The sequence below is a fragment of the Ischnura elegans genome, chromosome 5 (assembly GCF_921293095.1).
Source record: "Ischnura elegans chromosome 5, ioIscEleg1.1, whole genome shotgun sequence".
NCBI lineage: Eukaryota > Metazoa > Arthropoda > Insecta > Odonata > Coenagrionidae > Ischnura > Ischnura elegans.
In genome coordinates this window covers 26419131-26446270 of record NC_060250.1, presented here as the reverse complement: position 1 = coordinate 26446270, position 27140 = coordinate 26419131, and the positions used below count along the sequence as shown (strand labels likewise).

Genomic DNA, 27140 nt, shown 5'->3' with positions numbered 1-27140 from the left:
TGAGCAGTTTATTTTTCTAACCAAATTGTAAGACAGGGTCAGAGTGTTTGATTAACCAAATCTAGTAATCTTACACACTAATTACCATGTACAAATGTATTTGAGTCAACCGTCACCCTTCTCCAGTCCATGAAAGTTGTTTGTATTAGTGTCTCCTCAAAATCAATGGGAGACTGTCCAAGTCAACTAGTTTTCAGCGGTCATCCAAAGAAAGCAGAATCTAGTCACTATTTTTAGTTTTTATACCAAATTAGATAACCAATGCTGAATTGAAAGATAGAATTTAAATGAATTGAAAATATAGAAGAAAAATTTAACTACATGATGAAGTCTTCAAAATTGTATTTTCTTACCTCCATGTATTCCATTATTCTTTCAACAGATGTATATCTAGCCTGCATCTCTGATTTCAATCTCATAAAGGTTGATATGAATGCCCCAACCTGTAAGAAACACAGAGAATATTGAATACAAACTGTGCTGTGTGAGGTGATGCAACATATTTCCTTAACGAAAAAAAATTGTTAGGTGTAAGTTGGTTCCATGATTAGAGATGCATATTTGTTAAAAAGAATGAAAGGTCTTCATACACAATCAAACAATTTGCATGTATATTGCGTTAATGTAGAAGAACATTAGACCACTGAGGACCAAAATTTGATGCACTAATTTTTGTAATATCATAAGGTTGCCACTTACCACAAATATGCATGACAAAGCATTTCCTGCCTCAGCAGGAGAGACTGATCCTCTGGTGAGAACAGTTATCAATGCTGTCACCACCACAGCAACCATAGCCAAAGTTTCCATTCGGAAAGTAAACCAACATGTTGATAAACGAAAAAGAATTTCACCCGCAAGATGATTGTTAAGATGTCCCTTGAACCTGAAAGAAAAAAATGCAATTCAACATATAATTTGAAAATGGAGGTATTGCATACCCGCAACTACTAGAATAGCCAATGGCATTCCTGATCTGTGATACAACTGATTAGGGGCTCCTGCATGCTACCGGGGTAAGTCGACGTTACAAAATGTGTAGAACAAGCCATGAATATTCATTTAACCCTTGGGCCACGGGAGTGTATGATTTTAGCCGCTACCCAGTGCAGAAGAGATCCCCTGCGCAGGATGCACCCCTTGCCATGAGGGCTGGTCTGGTAGAGCCCCTTAGCCTTTCTTATGGTGAGGGAAAGTGGCCAAGAGCAAGATATCCTGGTAGCAATAAAAATTTTTATAAATGCCGCAGTCAGTGTGCAAAACGTAAAAAAAACGTTCCCGCACTCTAAGGGTTAAAGGGGATTGTTTAGTCAGTCATATTTCTGAAGACCAAAATGTTTTGGAAGGCACTGGACCCATGCTGGCCCACAAATAGAGATGCTACTGTTACGAAACCTTCCAACATCACTTGTAGTTTCTGCTTAAAATTTAATACCAGAGGAAATATATTATTATGCACATCCAACTTTAGTCAATGGTCAATTACTGGCAAGGGGTTGGCTACTAAAACAGTACATTACTGGTGACATGTAGGTAAAGACTTCATGAACACAATCAAGTGATAATTTTTTAATTCAATACTGGGCATACCTTTCTTGAAAAACAGCTTGCTGTCCATATGTACGTATCAGTGATAATCCAGACACGGTGGACGACAGAAAATCAACCACAGGGGACTGAAGTGCAGAAGATACTCTCTTAACTTGAGCAACAGCTTTGTTCATCCAAACATCCATCAAGACGAATACAGCTGTGGATTAATACACAATCATTACATAAGAGGAGCATGGATACAAGAAAGAGAAGATGATGCTGGCAGAGCCACAGTGAACGTTAAGCGGTTACCAAGAGTCTGTTCAGGAGCCTATGGTCGATACTCAGAAACCATTTTATGACCAGGGTGAATCTATTTTTGTGATTATGTAGCTGCACAGTGGATTTTCCTCTCCAATCTCTCAAGGGATTTCATTCCACACCATTCTCATACCTGGGACATATTCAGTGCCTTTCAAGAATGGCTAATCCATTGAAAACCCTCAAACCTCAACCTAGAGCAATTACTTTTCTGAACAACTATTTTTAGTCACGAAATTCTAAAATTCTAGGGCATGGGGCACAGTGGTGCAGTAAGAGGGGGGTTTTGAGGGATAAAACCCCCCCCCAGAGCTCAGAGAAATTTCTAAGTTTAATCCATTTTACTAAATGTATTAGTACTACTTATAGAATAGTGTTAGGGTTAATCAAATATTTCTAATGAAGCAGTAAAACTAGTCAATTTGAACCATTAATCTTAAAATTTTCTGGAGGAGGGCACCCACAACTGCCACTAACCCTTGCGGGTATGCAATACCTCCACACCCCAAAGTATTAGTGGTGCCTAAAACCCCCTCTAGCCTTAATTCTTAGCTGCGCCCTTGCATGACAAAGCTTTGTGATTTGTAGTTAAGAGGATGATTTACTTCCTGTAGTGTTTGCATCAAACGTTGTAACATTTTTGCATGCTGTTGGGTCTAGGACTTCCATTTGTAATTTCCCAACATTGAAAATTTAATAATTTTGTTTTTTTTCCCCATTTGTGAACATATGAACCGCTTTAGTTAGGATCATGACTTTACTTCATAATTAAGCTGTATGAACAAACAAGAATCTACCACTATAAAAAACCTAATACATATTAAAAATTGAGCCAAAATCATTTAAACAAAGGCACATTTGAATCCTGAATCAATTGCATCACATTGCGGAGGAATAGGGTGCATGCCAGTGACAATTTTTTTCTCTCTGGTGAAAATATGTAAAACAAATTTAGTAAAATGCACCTTGTTCTTTTTGACTGCACAACTGGACTTCACTCTCCAAAGCCTTGGATTATTAGCTTTCTGTTGTACCCTGTAAAATTAGGATACTCTCACCAAGTCAATAGTTGATGAGTTAACACAGTTAAAATTCATCTTTAGTATGAATTCTTTATTATGAAGTAAAGTCATGGTGTCACCCAAAGGGGTATATTCACACCAGGGCGTATCCAGGATCATAACTAGGGGGGGGGGGCAAGCCATGGTCTAGGGGGGTCAAGCCAAGTTGTTACATTTTAGCATAGAAAATATGAATGAAACCAATATTTTAAGAAAATTATAACAGGGCTCTATTAGTTTATGAGATTATTTCCTTTAAAAAAATAGTTTTATTTTAGTTAAATCTCTTATACATATCATCTTTCGTGGGTTTAAAGAATTTTTTTAAAAATATTTTTCGTTTCAATTCAGTACTGATTTTGCTTAAAGACTTTTGAGACTTTTGCTTCTAAGGGGTGGGCAGCTGCTCCCCCTCACTAAGTATGCCCATGTATTCACATATGCTAAAATAAATGAAAATCTTGAGAACGAGGCGGTGCCAATGACAAATTCACCATTTCTGAATGTGCCGGTCCTTCCCTGCGTATAACCTTTTTAGAAAACTATGACCTTGCTCTTTACTCTTCAAATGGTCCCAAATACTCACCCCCACTCCACTTATAATAACCCCACCTTCTTATCTCTCACACACAAGGCTGCTTGTAATGTAGACAACTTTTGATAATGATGAGAGACACGTCGAAACTGGTACAGTTGTAATAAAAATAGTGAGGGAAATCATTACTTCTCTTTCATTGCTATCATATACTCTCACCCCTACAAAACCTGCCACTCATAGTCGACTCTCGTTACTATAAACAATGCTATTACGAAGTTCATGTTTATACGAAGCAAATCATTGGTCCCGACAAAAAGACTAATCCAACCTATAGTATAAGAAACTTTATCACAAAATTACGAATGTCATTTTCAGTCCTGGGGGTTATAAAGTGAACTTTATTACGAAGTTCCACAGCTAAGCAACGGTGTTTATACACTAACTAACAGCATTTTTAAAGGTGGACATACACTAAGCTACATCATAATCATTGCGTTACATTTAAGTTCTAATCGCTCACTGCACCCAAAAGCGTCAATTATAGTTCTTTGTTCAGTAGGAGATACTTCCATATCAATGCAACATCAAATGATACACCTCATTCCTGTGTAATCATGGTGGCCCACTCATTACCGCTCGTAAATTACGATCAGTATGTCCTCTCCTTATGAAAATTCGATTTATGAACTTTCAAGAGACATGAACAATGAAAAAATTCAGGCGTGCCCAAAATTTCAAATTTGGTGCCTTTCGAATTGGCCGATGCGACATGGTTTTGGGTAGAGGAACTTGCGCTCTGAGCATAACCTGAAAATGTATCATTGAATTCGTTGTGAAGTCAGCATCTGTTCAGCATTTCACCCGTTCTTCCGACACGCGGACAGTGTATTTTATTCAGCTCCATCTTCGTCACACACGCAGCTAGATCAGTTCGTCACAATCGGAAGTTAACGCAAAATTGTAATGTAGTGTTGCATTCTGCAGGATAACAACAATTTTCGATGACTTGCATAGGTTTATCAACTTACATACAAGCTATCGGAACACATCTTGTTCGTAAGATTTACTGTATATGTATTTACTTATGTTGAAGACTTACTGTATATTTACATCATTAAATCACATATATCATACTCGGAAGCTATTTTGCAGTACAAGTATAAATATGGGAGATGGAAGAGACAAGGAATTATGGCAAGGTATGTTTTTTTGCTATGATTCCTGGAGGAAATGCTCTTATGAATTTTGTTATTACAGTTTCCGGTTATTCTAATATTCTGGTTTTTCAGTTCCGTAAACTTCATAATAACGAGAGTTAACTGTAATTCATGGATTGATAGAAGGAAGGTTTTGCAAAGGACAGATTCTTCTCTATTCGCAAACTCAATTTTGGGATATTATTACAAGAAGTTGCTCCATTTTATGAACTTGAAGTTTGATATGAAGAGTTCGAACTAGAGTACATAAAATTATCAACAATATTTAGTACACTACAGCATTTGGCATACAAAAATTAAAATTACAAAACTTACCAAATAGCAGTACTGCTGGAATGGTGAAATAAGGGAAGACCACACAAACTAGCAAAATTTGAGAGATGACCAGCACAAAACCTTGCCATACTACATCAACAAAGTATGGGTAGCGAACATCCACTGTAACCAGGAGAGAAAGGAAAAGGCATCAATGATTTTGAAAAAATTCTAGATCAAATTTTTAAAGCTAACTGTGACATAATAGGTACTGTGTCAAAAATTGTTTTATGTGTCTTGAAGAAAAAGTGATTTCATTATGATGCAAGATAGGTTAATCAGCTTTGAAACAAAAATTGAAAATCCAAAATACATCAAAATTCAGCATTAACAGCCATGGCAATAGATTTCCAATGGAAACAATTGATGCTTTTACCGCAATCTTTATTCACTGGGCTTATTATTTCCATTAGAATCCCCATCTTAAAGTGGAATAATTTTTATCTACTTGCTGACAAGGAATGTTTCAAGTTTACTCGGACGTCTGCTCTAGAATTGCAGACGACGATCAGCGGCAGGAAAAATACTCTTGATTAATTTTAAAAGATTCTTCAATGGTTAACCATTTGAAAATTCAGAGACGATCTTTAATTGTAAATTTCATTCGCAAATGTGCAATTATTCTCGTGGTCTTACATGCAGTTGAAGGAGGCCAAAAGTAACCGGATATTTCGTCGCATTCGGGCATGTTTATGCCATTACTAGTCAAGGCCAAACTGGAGAGGAATGGAATAGGGGGAGTGAAAGCAGCGGGGGAAGAGGAAGTTGAGATAGCATGAGTCGTAGCCAGGCACTCGCCTGCATAGACAATTTCCTGACAAAAGTCCTGGTTTCCTATAAACGCTACTGCGCAATGGCGTAATTGCGAGCCTGTTGCCTTCACGGGAGTTCTGTGCTCCTCTTTTCCAAGCATCACGGTGCCGGATTGGGCGCAATGATTACGGATCTGCGTCCCGCAGCAGTTGCATCCTGGGCAACATGTGCGAGACACGACTACTCGGCATGGTGCCTGTGAGTGTAGTTTCTGAGGTCGCGCAGTGGTTTCAAAGCATTCGTGCAAACCACTTTTCTGAATCCGTGACCTCGCAGCCATGGGTTCATGGTATTTGGAAACCAGGTATTATATGTAGCAGTAGGAATACGAGTTTAATCACGTTATCACAGTGAAACAGATCGCGGTCAAGAAGAGAAAGTACTAAACAATTCCTGAAAGCAATCTTAATTAATGTGCATCATTAATAATAGATTGTTTGATTTACGTTAATTATGAAAATAACAAGAAATAAAAGTAAAGTTTGGATTATCCGTGTTTTCCGATTATTCATACCGCCCCTCCCCATCATTAGCCCGGATAATCGGGAGTGTACTGTACGTGAAAAATATCAAATTACTTTGTAAGTAGAGAAATGGCAACTCTGCAAGAATAAGCAATATAGAAAATCAAAATTATGAGGCATAATTTAGGTTTTCGCAATATGAGGAACTAAGGTAATATGTAGTGATTAATTCGTTCTTTCCTAGATAAATTGATGATGATAAAAATGTATTGAAAAAAATAACATAAATACCTTCATCCATATCTTTTGAGAACAGGCTGAGCAACACTCCACTCTCAATTTGGTCGAAAAACATGACAGGCTTGCTTAGAACCACACTTAGGAGTCTGTCATGGAGTGCCCTGGAACCACGCATGAGGAGGGATGACATGGCAGATGCTTTGAGAAGACAGCACAACAGGAGGGCGGCGAGTGATAACCCATACACAGACTGGTAGAGCCATTGCTCAGGGTTATCCCCGACACGTCCCACATCCCCTTCAACTGAGAGCTCCATGTGCGGGTCACTCCATTCATGTGACTGGGGTAAGGAGAAATTTTGTTCTCGGGTTGGTGCACTCCTATTACCAGAGAGTAACTGAAACTGATTATGTTATATGGTTAAAAAAAACAAAATTGGAGGCTTAGATTAATTTATGAACTAATATACAGAGAGATATATTAATTGCATGTTTTGAATAAAAACTATAACTATTTGCACACAACTTAAGAAAAATAAAAAATTGAACAGGACATCTCGCATTAAAAATTACTTCACAATGAAACCCATACTAAAGCATAAAAGCAATACTTACATTTTGTCCATTGCCAGCATCTAACCATGTTTGCAACCAAATAGAATTGAATAACCGCACCAGTGCAAAGAGAATCATAGCAGATGCTGATAGGAAGGAGACACAGTATCCTCCACACATGATAAGATATCTTCTGAATGAATTATCAATGGATTTTGGTAAATGCTTTTCACTCTTCATTTGGGGAATAAAACACTCATCAGAAGAAAACTCTGCATGGGTAGATGCTTCCACTTTTTTCTCTACAAGAAAAATCCAAATTACCATATGAAAATTTTCTACCAATAATAATCAGAGTTGATAAATGACTGAACTAAGCAAGAACTATAGAGGTGATTGGATGTTGCCAGGAAATAAAGTGACTATAAATATAAAGAACATCCTAATATGTAAACACCAGTTGTCAACATGTAATTCATATGGCTGACTGCTACTAATGACCTCTCTGCTGGCAATGGTGCACCCACCATCAGCATTTTTATTTGCTAATAGAGCACATTGGTACATACGACTGATGGAGAGAGGAAATTTGACTCTGTTTATCCCATGTTTCTCATGCTTAATAATAATAATGATTATGCAATAATAATCAAGTTGCAATGTCTAGAAAAAAAATATAACAAAAAGATGACCTTTTTGTTAACCTTTACAGCGATTGTTTGTAAGGTTCACTAAGGCTACTACTCGTTCGAGGCTATTGGAATCTTTTTTGCTTACCTTTTCATAAACATACTAGGATCACGTAAATGTTTTCTCAGAATAAATCGAGTTCCAACATGTTTGCTACTCAAATTACAAAAAGACAATTTCTTGAAGCCTAAGTTAAGAGCTCATGGAATCATCCATCTAAAAAGGCACTTCAAACATCCTAGACCTTATAATAATAACACTTTATGCTGCTTAAGGGTATAAATTTTTTCTTTGGTAAATTTAGCATAAATTTATACTTATTGCAGGCATGCATAGACCATGACATACTTAGTTTGCTCCAGAAAAAAATTTCCAAATGTCTAAACCTGATTTTTCCCAATTATCACATTGTAAAAATGTCAAGCAAAAATTGATAAATGAATTTTCAAAGACTAACATCATAGATGACAGCTAAATTTATAAAGTTACAGGTTTAAAAAAAAAACTGTTGGCAAAATTAGCACTGGTATACTGAGTGTGCCAGAATTACTGCAAGAGTTTCACAAATTGGCACACGTGCCCAACAATTAAACAAACTCACAGAGGCCCATTAACAACTATTAACCAGGCCAATTAACTAAATAGCTAGCTAAAAAAAAGGGAGACATACCTGTCGTTCCTGCATGTGTTGGGTAGCTCTCCATCATGCATTCTTTCACCATCACGGAAAATTCTCCACCTTCTTTTTTCATCAGCTCTTCTGGAGTGCCATTCTCTGTTATGATTCCATCTCTAAGCACCACTACCGTGTCGCATTCCAAAAGAGCTCTAATACTATGAGTGGCTAATATCACTGTCTTTTCTTTCAACAGACCATTAATACAATGCTGAAATATATGTGCAGCCACTTTAGCATCCACAGCACTGAGTGGATCATCTAAGAGGTATATTTCTTGATTGGAGTAAACAGCTCTTGCCAAATTTATTCTTTGCTTTTGGCCTCCACTATCAATTAAAAAGAAATAGATTGCATCAGTTATTTGAGCCGCAAGTAAATGATGGCAATGAGCAAAATTGTGCCCATGGAAATCATATCCAAATACATACTTGCAAGCCTAATAGAAATGCAGAAATACCTATATGAACACAATCGGTCAAGGTATTAATATGGTCAAACGACCTTACATAATGCACCATCAGAGGTGGAAAAAAATCCCTATAAATCTGTTGAGATACAGTGTACATTTTTGGGGCACAAGTATTGCAACTACCAATTACGGACGGAATGACATACCAATTATATTAAGAAATTGTTAGATGCAAAAAGAATGACTAAACAAAAAAGTGATATACAAACACAAGAAACAAGGGTAAATGGACACAGACTTTGTTTCCAAAACAAAGCAGATTTTTTTTCCAAAACAAAGCCTTTAAACAGATTTACACATGGCTGAGAATTTATTTCGGATAAGCACTTAAAATAGAGAACAGGAACTTCACATACCTCAAGTTAAAACCATTTTCTCCAACTTCAGTCAGGTCACCATTGGAAAGAAGCTCAAGATCTCTGCTCAAACCACAAGCTTCTATTGTAGCCCTGTACCTATAGATGATTAAATATTGAAGAGCATAAAAATTCAATTCCATCTAAATATATACCAGTAGAACTAATACATATTATGTAATTTGTTTAGTACAGCATCATATACAAGAAAATATAACTGATGTGAACTCATTAATGAATACTAAAGGTTTCTGAATCATTTACATGGATAGCTTGAAAGAAAATATTTAACGATCGCCAAAACAATTATTTCCTAATTATTGAAATAAAAGGTAGTTGCACTTTTCCACAATTGTTTTAATGCATAAGATGTATTTCGGTTCACAGAGCCATCATATGGCACCAGATTAGATATCTCATAACAGCTGATGTCTCAGCGAGCCGATAAGTGTGGTAGGCATTAAAATAATTGCGGAAAAGTGTTACTACTATTCAAAATGTCGAATTTCCACTTTAAGATGCCTGAATCACTTTAATTTATTTACAAGTTACACTTTTAAGGAGGTAACTGATCAATAGCTATAGGCATACCTTAACAGTGATCCACTAGAGCAGATAAGATGCAAAAATCACGTGAGGGAAAAATGTGTGCCTTGACCAGGATTCCAGAATCCCTTCATTTGAGGTACATATGCGCTTAAGCTATTAGATCATTTTCTCTCATGAATTCTATTGATTTTGCAAATTTAGAGGATTCTGGTTTGAATCTAAGATTAGACAAATGATAGCCCCCCAGTGAAATGTTTACGCAATCCTGTCACTTGCTGATAATCATACTTATCTCATACATATCTAGACTCGCTAATGCTTATCAAAACTTTACTCACTATTGACTCACCTCTTGATTTAACCAAAGTATTTTAAATGCTGATTAATTTTATCTTAATTTAAGGCAATATTTATGAAAAGTAATCAATTTTGACCTTTTGAATTAAAAAAGTTATCAACTAAAATGAAGAAAGATAATTAATTTTAAAAATGATATCATAAAAAAAGCACACCTGGACTCGTTGAAAATCTTATCTGCAACCCTATGCAACATTACCCAGAGGCAAACTATTTCTGTTTATCATCTAATGGTCATTGCATGAGAAAAAGCAATTGATTTCACCATTTCACACCTAAAAAACCTGACATTTGATTTACGTTACAGTATCATAAAAAAACACTCATTTGATTGACACAAACAGTAATGAATAATAAAATTATGAGGACTAGTTATAAGAAAAAAGCTAACCTCTTGCTGTCATATGGAAGACCAAACAGGATATTTTCTTTCAGGGTGTCATTAAATATCCATGCCTGCTGGGTGACATAGGCAATTCCACCTGCCATGACTCTCATAGTCCCATCAAGAAGCTTCAGCTGCATAAAAAATGTTGCATTAATATATAATAAAAATTATGAAATAATGTGAAGCAAGTATTTAAGACATATATCTATATTTTCATAATATTACTGCACATAACTTTCAAATTGGTCATGTAAAAAGCAGAAAACTCAAAATCTTGGGGGCTTCAGCCAAAACTTTTTCAATAGAGTTACATTTTATACTGTCTGCCACTAACCAATGATGCATTTATTTTCAGTATTATGGATATAAAATAAACAACTGAATTAATGAAAAATTTCAATGCTTGTGAATTGACAACAAAATTGCACAGGGAACTTGTACACCCTCCAAACACCCCCAAAGAAAATTTCCAGTCTGCTACTGACTATGAGCCAAATATGTACACCTATATAAATATGTATCTATATACACCTATTATGTGTATAGATATCAGTTACTCCATCAGTTAAAAAATAGAAAATGAATTTAAAAATAAAAAAATGATGCCCAGATGACTTAAACTCTACATTCAGCCTATAATTTTAACCCAAGGCAATGCTCCGTGAATTTTTCTCTCCCTATGCAAAATTTATACCCAGATGAATTTTATATGCAGAATTTATACCCTCTGGGGAAAAAAATTTACTAATTCTCATTTGATACATACCACACTTGTTAATATGCAACATTTAAAGTTGGAACTACAGATGATAAAAATGTAAGTTGATTTACCTCACCAATTAGGGCTGAAAGAAGAGAACTCTTCCCTGAGCCGACTCCTCCACACACCCCAAAAAGAGAGCCTCTCCCCACTGTGAGAGTTATATCAAATAGAACTGCTGTAAATGTGTGGGAATTTTCATTGGATGCCACAACTGCAGTGTATTTTCTCTTCCCTGGAAAAATGAGGGGGAAAATTAGTTAAAAACAAACTCTCAATTAACAGAGTAGCCGAAATTAAATTTTCTATGTATAATATCTCACTTGCTACACCTCTTAAGCATAGTTAAAATATGTTAATGCTTTCAGGTAAATTTAATAAAAAATTTACCACAACAGAGCATGATTATCATTCAACCCTTCAATCCAACTTGCTCCCATTGTCTATAAGCGATCACCTTAGCAGACTGCTCCTATTGTCTATTGACGATTTGAACTATGCTGCTACTTTCCGAGTCCATAGGTTCTTAGAAGTTCTTCCTTTGACAAGTAGATGTCATGCAGACATCTTTTACTCCTCTTTTTTATTCTTATTGCCCTTCAGTAGCCGGCAGGAACCCTCAGTAGCCTATTTCAGGTTATTTGCACAGTTAAAGAGTTAACGTTCAAATAACCAACCGTAACATTTTCTTCCAGCCCCTAAACAAATCCCTCATTCTTTCCCTATTCTCTCCCTCCTATCCTCCATATCCCCATCCTTACTGCTACAAAAGATATTTGCATGGTGTCCCAGCTCAATGCTCTAAACCACAACAACAACATGTCTGATCCTGTTGCCTCATCCCAGTGATGACAATGAATGACAAATAAGTTTAAGATACTCATTACGAAAAAAAATCTGTACGACAAACTGTATCCTAGGATCCCAAAAGAGCAAAGGAAGCCCTCAAAAAAAAAAAGGACTTTGCATAATGTCATCTTTCAACCACATTTTCAATTAAACAATACAGACATGACCTGCTGTAATCATACCTTTTGCTTTGGTCTTTCTTGAGCTGTTAGGAGGGCCCTCCCAAGCAAATTTTGTACCAACAAATTCTATAGCTGAGCTAGGAGATAAACTGGAGCTATCATTTTGTGATGAAAACTCTGGTCCATCCAAATATTCCTTCCGAAAGAAAATAAAGTAAATACAATTAAAATGGTGAGGGAAGACTAATGCTCCGGTGGTTCTGGAGCCTAGAGTCAACCTTTAAAGTTTGCAATAATTTGTAAGTAAATGAAAATAAGCAATGCATGTATAAATGAAAATAAGCAGCGTACAGGATATTGAAAATTAACTGAGAGATCAGTAAGATACAAACCTTAACTCGATGAAGACAAACTTTAGCTTCACCAATACAACGTATGGCATAGGGTAAACGTCCCATTGAGAAAAGAACAGCATTGAAAATGGAGAAAACCGCAAAGGCATCCGTCGGTTTGAGATTATTCCCAGCCAGAGTGTATCCAAGGAATGTAGCAACAGTGGCAAGTGTAGCACTTGAAGGTGTTAATGTGCTACCCAAAGACTGAAGAAACAATGCTAGCTTCAACTTCTTGTGTTCCTTGTTCCTCACCTCTGCAAAAAAAACAAGGAGAAGCAAATGCATATAAGGCACTGAGTAGAGCAGATGTTAAAATGGTTCACATAAATTTGATGGCCCATCATGATTTTATGATGATGATTCGCATCATGATTTGCATTTAATCCATTTTGCAATTACCCATTATCTTCTTGAAGAAACTCCTTTCCCATGCATACATCTTAATCAGCTTAATATTGGCCAACACCTTGTTTGTGAGGGTTACTCTCTCATCACTCAGCTTCACAGAGCTAGTTCGAATTTTGTTGGTCAACTTTGCAATTCCCATCTGAAATCAATAATGATTCATTAATTCAATCTTTCCCATCTTGACATAAATTCAATCTTTGCAACCAGCAAACATTCACTGGTACTGTTAACTTTCATAAAATACTAAATCCTAAGTGAAAGGTCAGGACTGAATGGGAAAGAAATTTAGCACACTTCTACCAGTCCGATATTGCTGAAATAATCAAAGGGTAAAATATGAAATTATTCAAAGAAATAACTGCAGAATAGCCAAATGCATAACTGTGAGTTGTCATCCATAAGTGCACACAGGGTGCAAAAAATCCACTGAGGAAAAATCATATTCCTTTTCCAGCATTATCATCCATGATATATTTTCACAAAAACTAGACACAGAGATATATAATGCAATATGAGCTAAATAGGTAAGTGAAATCAGCAGAAAACAGGAGGCCGATGGTGTGAATCTGTCAAGGGAAGCTATTTTTCCTCAACTTACTTTTAGCAAATATGTACGTGGCAAAGTTTATGGCTAAGTGATAGAGGAGAATTTGAATAATTAATTTCACAGAGTACTCTTAGTGCTAGAGTAATCAAATGGTGGCAATCTATTAGTTATATCATGCATTACAAGGCTATTGCATGTCAATAGCAGCTCTCAGAATCTGAGGCAGTACTTACTGAAACAGGAGTGAAGGCAATCAGAATAAAATTTCCAAGCAAGGCCCATGGTCCTAGTATGAAGAATGAATACACCATAGACATCAAAGATATCGCAGGAGCTCCTGGAAAAGGGAAGGAAATTTTTTAAAAAATATGGTTAAATGGGCAGCATATCTTTGGCCCATAAACAGGAACAATACTGACTCAACTTTTATATTCAAAACATACTTGAAAACCCCCAGGTTCAGTTAAGCCACGTTTTGGAGAACAGTTCTCAGTGAAATAGGTACCCTTTTTTCCATGCATATTCTGAACAAAATACATACAATATATGGAAATGAGAATGTATAGCAAGAAAATTCAAACTCTCGAGGAGTATGAAGTATGTGTATAAGGTTTGGCAAGGGATTCACACCCCTAAATTAGGCCAACACCACTACTAGGCAAAAGAGAAGAAAATATACCATTTCCCACCTTTAATAAGATCATTGAATAAAATGACTATTGAATAAAAAAATAAGTATTCAAGAAAAATAGATTAATCACAAAAATACATAAGGTTCCTGGAAATACACTGCTGTGTCACATTAAGGGAGCAAAACAGTTTAAGAGGCCAATATATTACTATTGCCACCAAAGTCGGATCTAAGGGGGGGGGGGGGCAAGGGGGCTACAGCCCCCCTCTTGGGCATCCAATTTACACCAGATAGAATTGTAATTTTTACCCCCACTATTGCTGGTAGGTTGACCCCCACTTAGCCCCCCCCCCCCTTGTCCCTATCCTGGATCCGCCACTGATTGCCGCAAAAATTATTGCTCCAAGTATTGAATGGAACAGTGAAATAGTAACTTTTAAGTAAGGGGTGTTCAATAGTCATAAGCGCGTTGTGGGGTGCATCATCACAGGATGAGAAGAGCATTCACATCGATCAGAGGTGAGCCACAAATATAGCACCTTAAGTACTCGCTTGTCAGGAATTTTTTTAAGGAAAAGGAAATCTCCAGACAATTACAAATACAGCATTTCCATAATATGTAAGCCTCTTGCATGACTGACTCACTCACCGATGGATAAGAATTCCAAACCACTTCTAGACGAGATAGAAAACTTAAATTTCCTGCAGAGGTGGGGGACAAAAAATGATTAGGAGAAACTTTCAGAAAATCTCAACATTTCACACACTTCCCCTAAAAAAATTCAAAATTTTTCAATCCAATTTTTCCATTTTTCTCTAGTCAATGACCTTTAAGGCCTAGTTTACTGGGAAGATTTTAACCCTTTCGAGAAGGTGGAATTCTCTCCTTAGCATGACTGCTTGACTGAACCCAAAGAGACTTTTCTGTCCGGAGCATTTTTGCAGGACATTTTCGTTTAAAAGGGTCTTGCAGATAATCACACACTCTTAGCACCAACCTTCTTCGACCCTTCCAAGTGAGGACTCCAATATTAGTTGGCATCCCTTCTCTCGTGGTTTATAACCCTACCAGTGGCATTAGTTCATGGTCAATCATGCTATGTTTATATGAATTAGCTATGTGGATAACTGTTGCTTGCACGTTAATTGCAGACTTCGAATTGAATTTCTTGTTTTATTCTGAGAATTGTTAAATTTTGAACGAAGCTCTACCATCAATATTAATGCACTTAATGAAGCAACAATTTCCATCCTGATGTTTATGCTGAAATCGAGACATAAGTTAATATTTATCGTAGAATTTCGCATAAAAATTGTGAACGCTGCTCAAAAGACAAAGAATTCAATTCTTAGTTTATATTTCTTGAGAAAAGAACAGATATTTATTTCGAAAACTGACTGAATGAACAATTGTATGACTGCGGTCCCTTACCACAAAGAGGGGTAATATAAGACAAAGGGTCCGGGTACCCGCTCCCGGATTTTGAGGGTACAGCCTAAGTCCCGCTTTGTTGGGTCACGAAACTAAGACTTGGCGAACCCGCGACCATCATTAAAGGAGGTAAGCAACGCAACGTATATTTTGGGCATTCATTTGTCTGCATAGAAAAATCTCTGACGAAAATTTGCTGCTTTCGTCTCCCGGGTCAAGAAACGTCCTGTCGCATATTTTCATCATTCCTAGCGAAAAGGTAAAGCTATGTTAACTCAGCGGCTGAGGGGGATGCTTAGTTTGGTTTTCTTTTTATATCCATTAAGAGGAAATCTCAGGTTAATGTGGAATTTTGATGTGAATACAGCGCAACCTCGATATAACGACACCCCACGGTGCACTAATAAACATTCGCTATAGCGAATTGTCGCTTTACCGGAGGTGGAGCAAATAATAGCCAATATACCTGTTGCGAACAGATATACAGGAACAGGAGTGGTGCGGCGACAGATAAACATCTATTCGATAAACGTAAGCATAAATCCAGACGAAAGGCGATGTTTTTTTTGCATCACTAAATTTCCTTACTCAAATAACGACTAACTATTCAAACAATTTATAAGCGCCGCACTGAATAAAAATCATGCAAAGCATTGTTTCTTCAATCATTATATTTTTCGAACGACAGTTTACCACATAAATTTGAGACTGAGCACTCCATTAACAGATCGCTAGCAATTACAGAGGTTAAGGAGTCTTGATGAAAGTCTTCCGGCGGTGAAACCCTCGCTATGGCGAGAGCCAACACCGAAAGGGTCTCGTAAAAACGAATTTTTTAACACGCTTATTATAGGGTCAATTGACGGTGCATCGGCTATCTCTCGTAATAGCGGGGGTGTCGCTATAGCCCGTACTCGCTTTAACGAGGTTCCTCTGTAGCATCTAAAAACATTGCAAAATAATTTCTAAGAGAAAAATTTTGCTATAGTGAGGTAGTTTTCCTAACTGAAGTGTACATGCTGACTTTGAAACAGAGAAGTTTCCTAATTAAAGAGATTCGTTACAGAAAGTTTTTTACCATGCATAATGCATGGGAAGGGCCTGGGAACACAACTTTGTCATCAGGAGGCTTTTGAAAATTTTCACTTCAATGCCGTTCATTATAAAGGAGTTTTACTGTACATCACATGTGCAGCACATGCAATTTCAAAGTTTTCCGAACATAAACTTCAGAGGGAGTTGAGTTGCTACATTTTGCCAGTTTTCTCAAGAAGAAAATCATAATATCCAACCAGTTACTATATCAACATAGAAGGTAAAATTTATCCCCATATCTGTTAATATACACATTCTTGGTGTGTTTTTTCCATAAAATTTGTAAACTCTGACAAAAAACTAAATTTACATTAATTTTTTTTCAAATCAGAGTCACAAAAATTTCACGTAATGATGTATCACTTCACTTTCACAGCAAAAAGGAAAGATTAGAGTCACAAGGGAGAATGGGGCTTTCATGATTATCAGAAATCAATTTTGCCATGCTGAACAACCTAAAAAATGTATACAAATTGGTAATTTCAAGCACCAAATTTTAGTATCAACAGTCTTCTCACCTATAATTAATACTCCTGCAGCTACTGCTTCACAAAGTCTTTCTTGGTCATTTGTACACATGTTCACCACCTTGCCTAAAAGTTGATCATTGGGTGACCTCATCTTCAAAAGTTTTTGGTAAACCATGTACTGCAAAGATCCCATTACACGAATAGCTGAAATTAGATGATGACAATCGATTTCAGAAAAAATAATACAAATACAGTGGACACATGCATCAACGTACATATACCATATCTCTTATCATATATTGTTATGTTGAGGTAGACAAAGTATGCCCTTAACTTATGTTGCCTTGTACTATGATTAAAAGTATTGTTAAATTCTGCAGATGATATTAACTAATGCGAATAACTGATATATTTTGGCCAAATAACTTCCAAAAAATCCCACATAGGTGTGGAAAAAAGTATGCATTGACTCCACTTAAACACCTATAATAACCATACACGTGAGTAGGAAAATAAATCTTCAGCAAGAATAGGTATCATACTCATGAGAGACAATGAAGACCTGAAATAGGACTTCTTTTAACTTTTACCTGTATGATAACCAACAATCCACATGGTATTAAAGCACAAAGTACGCAAGCACTGGCTAACAAGGAGCAGAGCAACAAGCACCAAACCCCATGATTGAGGCTCATTTTCGTTTTCTACAAATATAAGAAGTTCATTTTGCACCCATGCCTGGAAAAAAAATATGTGATTGTTAATGCCCAACTTTATCATCAGTAATAAGTACATTATTCAATATTTAATAAACAGAGTTGACACTACTTACAGGACCAAGAAATTGGAATGCATTGGTAAGAATCATCAAGACAGTTGCCCACAACAACCTTGTCCGAGAAAACCGCCAAACAGCTCTCGCTAGAGATGCTTTATTTGAGCCCTTGACCTTAATTTCTTCTTCCCAAAAGTGTGTCAAGCGGGATGCATTGTATTTAGCACTGTCCTTTTTCTGTAAAACATTAGAAGTGATTATAGATTCGTCTGAAGCTTGAAATTTTGTATCAACAGGTATTGAATTGTAGACCTATTAGTCCAAATAAAAAGGACTCCATTGAATTAAACAAGCTCCATCACCCACATGAAATAGTAAAATGAAAAGCATGTATGCATGAGATAACAATATAGCAACGTAGGCCATGGATCATTTTACCCAAGGGAGAACCTTCAAAGAATTTCTTCACCTATCTGGCGGGTAAGTCTACAATCTGATTTCAAGAGATATGCTGTAAGCCGCTAAGAATGACACCAACTTCCTCCAATCAAAATGCTACAGTACAATTGTTATCGAGAGATATTTAAGGACCAAAACTGTCAATAAATTTAGCCAAAAAAATATGGAGTACAAAGAGGATATAATTGGAAAATGAGGAAAAATCATAAATACAGGAGGTACTTTTCTATTATTGACAACAAACAAGCAGATAAATATGAGGCATTTTATTCAAAGCATGCTTCAATCCTTTATAAACCCTGACAGAGAAAAATTTTTAGCATAGAACACTAGTAAGAAACAAAATTTGGTACAGATTGATGTCCTCCCCTCATTTCTAGTAAGCCTTGGAACAAGGGATACCTTTAGTAGATTATGCACTAAATTTATTTCCCAAGGGAAACTATTCTATATCTCAAGCAAAAATATCACATCCTAACAACATGCACACATTTGAAACTTACACTTAAATCCCATACATCTTCAGTAGATATTCCTTTTCTGAATGCTTTGAACATGAGAGGAGAAAGCCACGAAGACGAGACGAAAGACAAACAGCCGGCATCACTGCTGGGCAGGTGCCTTGACTCCCTATCATATGTTGTGAAAGAAAGAGTAGGAAAGCCAAGAAATAGTATTATAACAGGCAATAATCTTATGCAGACCAAATCACATTTTGAATAGGCATTGGAATTATATATTTATTTATTATAATTCATATTTATTCATCCTCACAACATAGCAAAGTTTGAATTTTTGATGGCAGGTGACACAATCGAGAATATTTCATATCCTTCAATGTTTTTATCATCAAATTTCTAAATACTGAAACTGTCTATACCCTGACAATACCACTTATTAAGCACAAAATTTGACATGGAGAGAATATTTTTTTGACTAATAGAAATTACCACAACTCCAAAGGAAAAAAATCTTGAATGAGAAATTTTCAAATTCTCGCTCGATCTTGTTCAAACAAAGGAATACCTGCCCACACAGCCCTTGATGTAACCATCAAATTCAATCATTTTGACCAAATTTGATTCTGCCCACATTCTTTGATTCTTCGACATTACAAATTACTAGAGTTGGAATTTCATGCTCTGGAACCATTAAGCACTACTTTATTTACACAAAATAAAATACTTGTCTGAGAAACTTACTTGCGTTTAGACTTCCGAATTGGAATGAGGTTCCTGAGTGCTTGCCCATATTTCTTACTCCACCCTTGCTTCTTGATGTATTCTTCAAAATAGAGAGCCTCATCTGACCTGTAAGGTACATAATTTATATCAAGGCTTCACCCAGAAATATTTTTTAACCAGTTTAGGGAATACATTTGGTCTGTTAAAACCCAAACCTTTTGTAGGGAAGGATAGGAGTGGGAGGAGAGGACTTGAAACACTTATCCCCTCCTCATTCCTCACCCATTATTGTCTTTACACACATATCAATGTGATTATCACAAGCATATACAAATAGATAAGGTAAATACTTATACAATCTTTATGCCAACATGACTGACTTTAAAAAGAGGATTTCTTATCCACTGTAGTATTACAAGGGAATATGACAGCAGGGAGCCTGAATTTGCAGCTCTGCTGTTTCACAAGGTGCAGTAAACTTTAATTTCTCACAAAATTGAAGCCAATTTTACAGGGATTAAAAACTTTGCCAACTGTATAGAAAACAGCACTTTATTTAGGCTTTCAACAACCTGATAAAAGTATTTCATGTGGTTGATGTCGCATGAACTTTGCAAAAAATTGAAAGGATGAGTCAATAAAGGCTAAGTTATAGAAATGACATGGCTGGATAGCCAATTTTCTCAGATTTCAGGACCATCCATGGCATAATCTAGTAACTTCCTAATCTCTCTTACCAAAGCTGGTAATATTTTGCCTTGATGTGCACGACAAGGACTAGAGAACAAACTCTTATCAGACTATTCAAAGCAGAAATGAAATAAAAAAGAAACGGCAAGTGTGGGTGCATGATGAGGACTTCCAACTCTGTGCAGTGAACACCTTGGGGGACACCATGTCAGGTAATTTAACTGACAATAAATTGGCATATTCCTTACCGGTTGATACTATAATACTTAATGATAGGAATCTCCAGTGGCGCAGCGAGGGGGGAGTTTTTTCAGGATGAAACCCCCCAGAGCTCAGAGAAATTTTTAAGTTTAATCCATTTTACTCAATTGGATTGATATTACTACTAGATAGTGTAGTGATTAATAAAATATCCCTGAGAAAGCAGTAAAACTCGCCATTTTGAACCATTTATTCCGCTATTTATCAATCTCGCATGTACCGCTTATCCTTGTGGGTATTCCATACCCCCACACACCCCGGTATTAGTTGGTTAAACCCCCCCAGCCTTAATTCCTAGCCGTGCCCCTGGATATCTCAACCCAAAATTATTGCCACTCTTGACTCTGAGGCATCCATGACATCCCCTAATGCCCATAGATAGAATGCATTTTACAAATCTCCCCAAATTTTTTCATGAGAAAACCTGTGCCTTACACTCTATCTGTGTGCAGCCCTGACTCTGACCAAAAAAATGAATTACAATTTTCATGTCATTTATAGAAATATGCATAAACCATTTGATTCTGGAAAAAATAAACAATTTTCAATATCAGAACAAGTTGCCAAGTTTTCTAACTTTTCTTGAGTACTATAATTCACTCCGAGCATGCATGTAGCTGGAAAGGGATTGGGGAGGGAGAGGTTTGGGCACTCAACCTCCTTCCCCCCTCCGAAATTAACCCACTATGGCGACTGCCCACAATATATATCCACTGAGGAAAACACTAGCCTAGAGGCAATTGCTCTCTGAATTACCGTAGCTTGATATGAGCTAATTTTTTAGAACTTACAAGACTTTTAGACTTTGCATTAGTTCTAAAAATCCCCCAGGAGGAAATTTTTGGCTATGTACCTGACTAAAAGGTAAAACTAAGAAGAGGAGGTGTCCTAATGGTCCTTAATCAGGCGTATACATCATATTTATTGATAGCATGGCCTGTATGATTTATGAAAGAATAAGCAGTGATCCAAAGGGTGAACAGAGACCCGGAGAACACCTGAAATAATTTTATAATAATAATTTTAAATTACGAATTACGCATTTCAGCTGTAGCATTTATTTCATGCTACCGATTAACATAGGGAATGAGAAATCCATTACAGTAACCAGGGGTGCAGCCAGGAATTAAGGCTGGGGAGGGTTTAGGTGCAACTAATACCGAGGTGTGTGGGGGTATGGAATACCCACCAGGATAAGCGGTAGGTGCAAGATCAATAAATTGAGGAATTTTATGATAATGGTTCAATATGGTGAGTTTTACGGCTTTCTGAGGGATATTTTATTAATCCTTACACTATTTTATTAGTAATATCAATCCAATTATGTAGAATGGATTAAACTTAAAAACCCCCAAAACCCCCCCCTCGCTGCGCCACTGACAGTAACTACATACTGGCCTATTGAGGTGGCTTGTGGGGTAGTATGCAAATGTTCTGCTGCATGCTTGCATTTGTAATACATTGATCCTATTTAATAAAAAAGTTATTGCGACCCTTTCAAATGACATGGAGGGTAAATCCAGACTTATGACAAATAGTCGCAGAATGTGAGTTGATCAAATAGCAAAAATGAAATTATGTATATACTAACACACTTTTAGATACACCTCCTACTCCTGTTGCTATGTGAATAGATTTCACTCATTTCACACTGATTTTTGCCACTCTTTATTTTTGGTTATGGATTTTTTCAGTCAACCGAGTTAAAGTTCCTGAAGAAGGGCATCATGGGGCCGATGGGATAAGAATGCCAGTTTCGTTCACCTTGGCTTCGTCATCGGATAAAATACGGCATCGATGGGCGACAAAGTTACATTTCTACATCTATTTAATTAGTGTTTTCACAAGGTTTAGTCATATAGAGGGGATGGCTGGGGTCTGCATTTTTTAAAGTACGTGATCTTTTTACATACTACAACCAAAGTGAAGCTTCCGGGTAAGAATCCCTACTTTAAACTAGAATGATTGCGAGAACGATTCCGGTGTCAGATAAAAAATAAAGAACGTAAAAAATTCTAATTGCCACGAGTCTTCCGTCAGTTGCGTCGTAGGTAAGACAAAGGGAAGACCTGCTCTGGGGCTACAAAGGCTTTTGCGGAAACACCGAGAGACAAATACTCAAGGTCGGCACCCAGGCCGATGGTGGAGGAACTGGAGCACGCCGGGAGTGAGGGGAGCCGCTGAAGATCTTGCACGCGCGCGATGGAGCTTCCGGCAACTTATTGAAATTTCATTTCATCCGACAACACGTCTTATGCACTAATTAATGTTTCGTAAAATATATCTTCGACAATATTCGGAAAGTGGACCCACAAAACGAAACAAAAGACACCACTATATTACGAAATTATTATTATGCGCGCAGTTCTTTACGAGTTAAGAGGACATATGACTCACTCTCAACCGTTCGTATTTTGTTTGTTCTCCGAGACGTATTTATTACTTAAATTTGAAGATTAAATGGCCTCTTCAAAATTTACCCACATCTCAAATGTAACAAATTTAATCCCGAGAAAATATCGAGTTAAATTTTTCATGTTTAATACGGACAATTGTTGACAATTTTACTCTATAGACCTTCAAAATATCAACAGGATAGCGAAAGTGCGGGGAATTGGGTTTGTTTGGTGGTTAGTGCTGGCATCCCACTCCGTGGGCTCGAGTTCGAATTCTGGCGGTGGCAGAGAATTTTCAGATTGCCCGCTTGGATGTTGAAATGGAGAGCATTACAAGCGCAACACTACGTCGGTTGGGCCATTAAGGCGTGCGTGGTCCCCTAGGCGCCGTAAAGAGCAGGCTAATGCCGATGCCGAGTTTTACTCCACTCTTTCTTCCATAACCTGACTTCATGGGGCAAGTGATCATAGCTGTCGGTCTCTTCCTCCAAATACCAAACCGAGCGAAAATACCAAATAAAAATGCGTCACGAACGAAGACCGGTCGAGCGGAAGCTAACTACAAAGCCGGGATGGCAATAGAAATTAAACGAAAGTCAAAACTAGTAAAATTTCAATAGTTTCGTTCCCGGGAGCGAAATGTAGAAACGAAACGGATTTAAACCCAGGGAACTAAATTCAGGGTCGAAACGAAATCGGAGTAATAACTACTTCGGGTAAAAAATTAAAGTAAAACTCTGGGACGAAGTGAGACGCTGATAATGTTTCTCATCGAAGGGACCACGTGCTTCACCTTCGAACGGTTTAGTTTCGACCCACACATCAACTACGAAGTATGGTTGAATGAACTAGAGGTTCGGCCTACCGCCATTAGATTCATGGAGCACTCATATTTTTACCACTAACAGGAGAACAGTGAACGCAAACTGGCCATTCGATTTTTAAGCTGAACGTTTTAACCTCTGTACGCGCATGTCAAACGTAATGAGTCGAAACTACTCCCTCTAATCTCTCTCCATTCAACTGCTGGGATCGCGACTTAACTAAGAGCAGTTGAATTTCGATTAATTTTCATTCCTAGATTGTGAAGTTTTGTCCCGGGTCGAAACTAAACTCCTACGTGACTTTCATTTCGTGCACGAACGAAACGAAACCTAGACCTAGTATTTTCGTTTCCCTTCGGGTCGAAAAGAAACATTTTCGTTTCGTTTCGACCCGGGCCATCCCTGCTACAAAGCCGACGCGTCACGCCGCAGCTGACAAACTCGTCAGAGCAAGAGAGGTAACAACCTACACTACTTGGCATCAAGAGGGGAAGAGAACGAAAAGCGAGGTGTTTTGAGAAAGGCTGGCAGAGGGTGGGAGAGACAAGGAAGGACGAGGAGGCAGAAACATGAAATAAGAGGACAGAAAAGACACCCTCCCCCTGATCACGAATGAACTACGCAAGAAGGCGTGAGTGTAATCGGGGGTGAGAGGCTCCATATATCAAGACAAAGGCGGATCTAGAGAAGCTTCTAGTAAAAACGGAAAGCCCAACGGTCATTACAATATGCTCAATATATATGCCCGCTACAGAGAAAATGTTACGACAAGAGCGCGGAAAAAAACGTTTTTCGTCTTATCGTCAATGGTGACTTTTAAGCTTTTTACTGAAAATATCATATAATTCCGTTAACTATAACGCATTTGAATTATAAATACCAGACTCATTACCATATTTTTGGTGTGTCGAGACAAATTTGCAAAAACTGCCTCGGGCCCACAGAAAGCGTTACCAAGGTGTTAAACGAATTAGGCTGAGAGCTGCTAGAGGCTCGGAGGCTGCGAACTAGGCTTAGATTTCTTGATTAATTTAGAATAAATATCATTCAGAGCGACTTGGAGAACATCGTATTAGAACCCCAATTTCCAGGTCCGACAGAAGGGATTCATTAAGAGAGATATTTTGCCGAACGGATAGGTATGGAAATTCTTTTTTTCCCCAACAATAAAGGAATTGCTCGACGGAAGTTGGCCAGAGCATTTACTTATTATTTGTTAACGGCCGGTGTACTGAAGCCCCCCGCCACAAGCCTATTCAGACGGCTTACGTGGTAGTATGTATGTGGATATCCAAATGCAATTGCCTGCGAGCGAGTTATTTTTATTATTGCCCTACTCCAAAAGATTCACCCTTGTTGATCAAAATAGATTAGCGTTCGGCAGTGCCAGTCTCGTCGAAAAAATTGAGACATGAGTGGAGTTAATAAAGGGTGAATAAAGTCATTTTGAGAAAACCTGAGCTTAAGTAATAAATGCAAAGCACAAGTGCAACAAGATCCGAGTGTTTTATTTATATTTCTCATCTTTAGAGGAATCGAATATAACTTTTGACCAGAGGATAGTGCAGCAGGGATTCCGGTAACGTCCGAAGTCAGGGAAAATGTCGAAGAAGACGTAAGACAACTAATACATTTGTTGCACTCACAACTTTAAAATTTGGTAAGAGATAGGGAGAGTGATTTGAAAAAATATTTATGACACAAGCCCGCAGCATGAGATTTCCCTCTCCTTATACTTCAGTATTTTTTCACCAAGGCAGAAAATTAATGAATCAAAAACATGCTCAGTAGCAGCAATTGTGATGGCAGTTATTTGATCGTGCGAACATTATGAGGAAACGCGCTCGACCTGCAAAGCCTAAAAAAGATCTAGTTCACAACATCACCATCGCAGGAAATTCATGCCTTCAGCATCTGTTAGCATTTTTTGGTTTATATCATTCCAAACTGAAAAAATGAAGATTCGCGAGCTGATAATATCTTAACAAATATCTGTCATTTCAAGAACGCCAAAACATCTTTTCTGAGGTGTTGACGAATTGCGACCACGTGCACACATCACGAATATTTTGCCATCAGATAAGAACATTTGACGAAGCCACTGGTAGATAATGGTAGATTGACAACTGAATCGGAAAATTTCTCGACATGCGGATAACTTGTGAGCATTGACGCATGATACGATAAAAGATACAATCACACACGGTATGCACGTAGCCATCAAAGGCATATATGCACCTTACGGATGCGTATGACTTTGATATGCTGACAAATGCACATGAACTCTTGAAAAGAATTGGTAAAACTAAAACTCGAGCACCACTAACGGGTGATTAGCTTAAACGACTACCTCGATTAATTATTGTTAAGTAACTATAACACTGATTAAAACTTGGATTTGACATGCGTGACCTTAAAAAACACTGCAATAAATTTTAGCACACTCGTAAACGCCTCTACAACACTTAATAAATTAACGGAACTCCAATGAATGTTGAACGGAGTTAATTTATGCAATGCGATGAGGTAAATGATCTGAAATTGTTTATTTCCAACTTCCCCGTAAACAGCGCATAGAGGTCTTTACAACGGAGGATTAACAAAACACACCACAAAAATCTACCACAAGAACTACCTACCCAGGCGGGATTCGAACCTGCGATCTGCGGTTTGACAGGCGAGCCCCACCGCCACCGAGGCCGGACAAATTATGGCCACATATATATTGAATCATGAAATATTGGCTACCACACAAATTTTATAACGTTATTCGATTCATGACTAATGATTAATGCCAGCTATTTTATGCAATTTGGTTAATTTTTCGGCTGCCACCTCTCACGATGAAAATATGAATAAGGAAAGAAATACACCATCAGAAGAGCGATAAATGAAGTGAATTTATATTTTGAGAAGAAATAAAGAAATTTCTATAAACGAAGCAAGAAAAAGAATATTACCAAGACGGGTAGTTACCCAAATATTTATAAAGTAGGCCGATTGGGAGGGGCTAACAGGGAGGGGTCAGTGGCCAAGCGCTATTGGGTCCCCTGGTAAAATCTTTGGACACGCGCATCATTATTCCTCGTATGAAGCGGTAGCCCAGGGATAGGATTGGCCGCCCTTCCTTAAATTTGTGAGTTCGCACCCCAGTGAATGGTGATAAGCTCTACCCTCTCCTATCATTCCAATCTTCAAGTCGACGCACTGAGTGAATGGAGGTAATTTTTATTATGAAGAGATAATAATAACGAATGAATGTACACTGAACATTGTTCAGCCTTCTGTCTCAAGGAGA

At 37.5% G+C, this 27140-nt stretch overlaps 1 protein-coding gene across 1 annotated transcript in view; it reads right to left on the bottom strand.

Annotated features, from left to right (window-relative positions):
* LOC124158613 (ATP-binding cassette sub-family C member 5-like) overlaps window positions 1-27140 on the bottom strand; it is a 52003-nt gene that overhangs the window by 11993 nt on the left and 12870 nt on the right. Inside the window, exons 2-20 of the mRNA XM_046533782.1 lie at window positions 19690-19797; window positions 18991-19117; window positions 18086-18265; window positions 17844-17991; window positions 17302-17457; window positions 13859-13962; window positions 13070-13217; window positions 12668-12924; window positions 12336-12471; window positions 11376-11539; window positions 10548-10675; window positions 9251-9349; window positions 8417-8751; window positions 7117-7358; window positions 6554-6905; window positions 4986-5108; window positions 1591-1750; window positions 700-886; window positions 354-443 (exon numbers count right to left, since the gene is read on the bottom strand). Of these exons, the coding sequence (XP_046389738.1) occupies window positions 354-443; window positions 700-886; window positions 1591-1750; window positions 4986-5108; window positions 6554-6905; window positions 7117-7358; window positions 8417-8751; window positions 9251-9349; window positions 10548-10675; window positions 11376-11539; window positions 12336-12471; window positions 12668-12924; window positions 13070-13217; window positions 13859-13962; window positions 17302-17457; window positions 17844-17991; window positions 18086-18265; window positions 18991-19117; window positions 19690-19797 (3244 nt within the window). The remainder of the gene's footprint in view (window positions 1-353; window positions 444-699; window positions 887-1590; window positions 1751-4985; window positions 5109-6553; window positions 6906-7116; window positions 7359-8416; window positions 8752-9250; window positions 9350-10547; window positions 10676-11375; window positions 11540-12335; window positions 12472-12667; window positions 12925-13069; window positions 13218-13858; window positions 13963-17301; window positions 17458-17843; window positions 17992-18085; window positions 18266-18990; window positions 19118-19689; window positions 19798-27140) is intronic.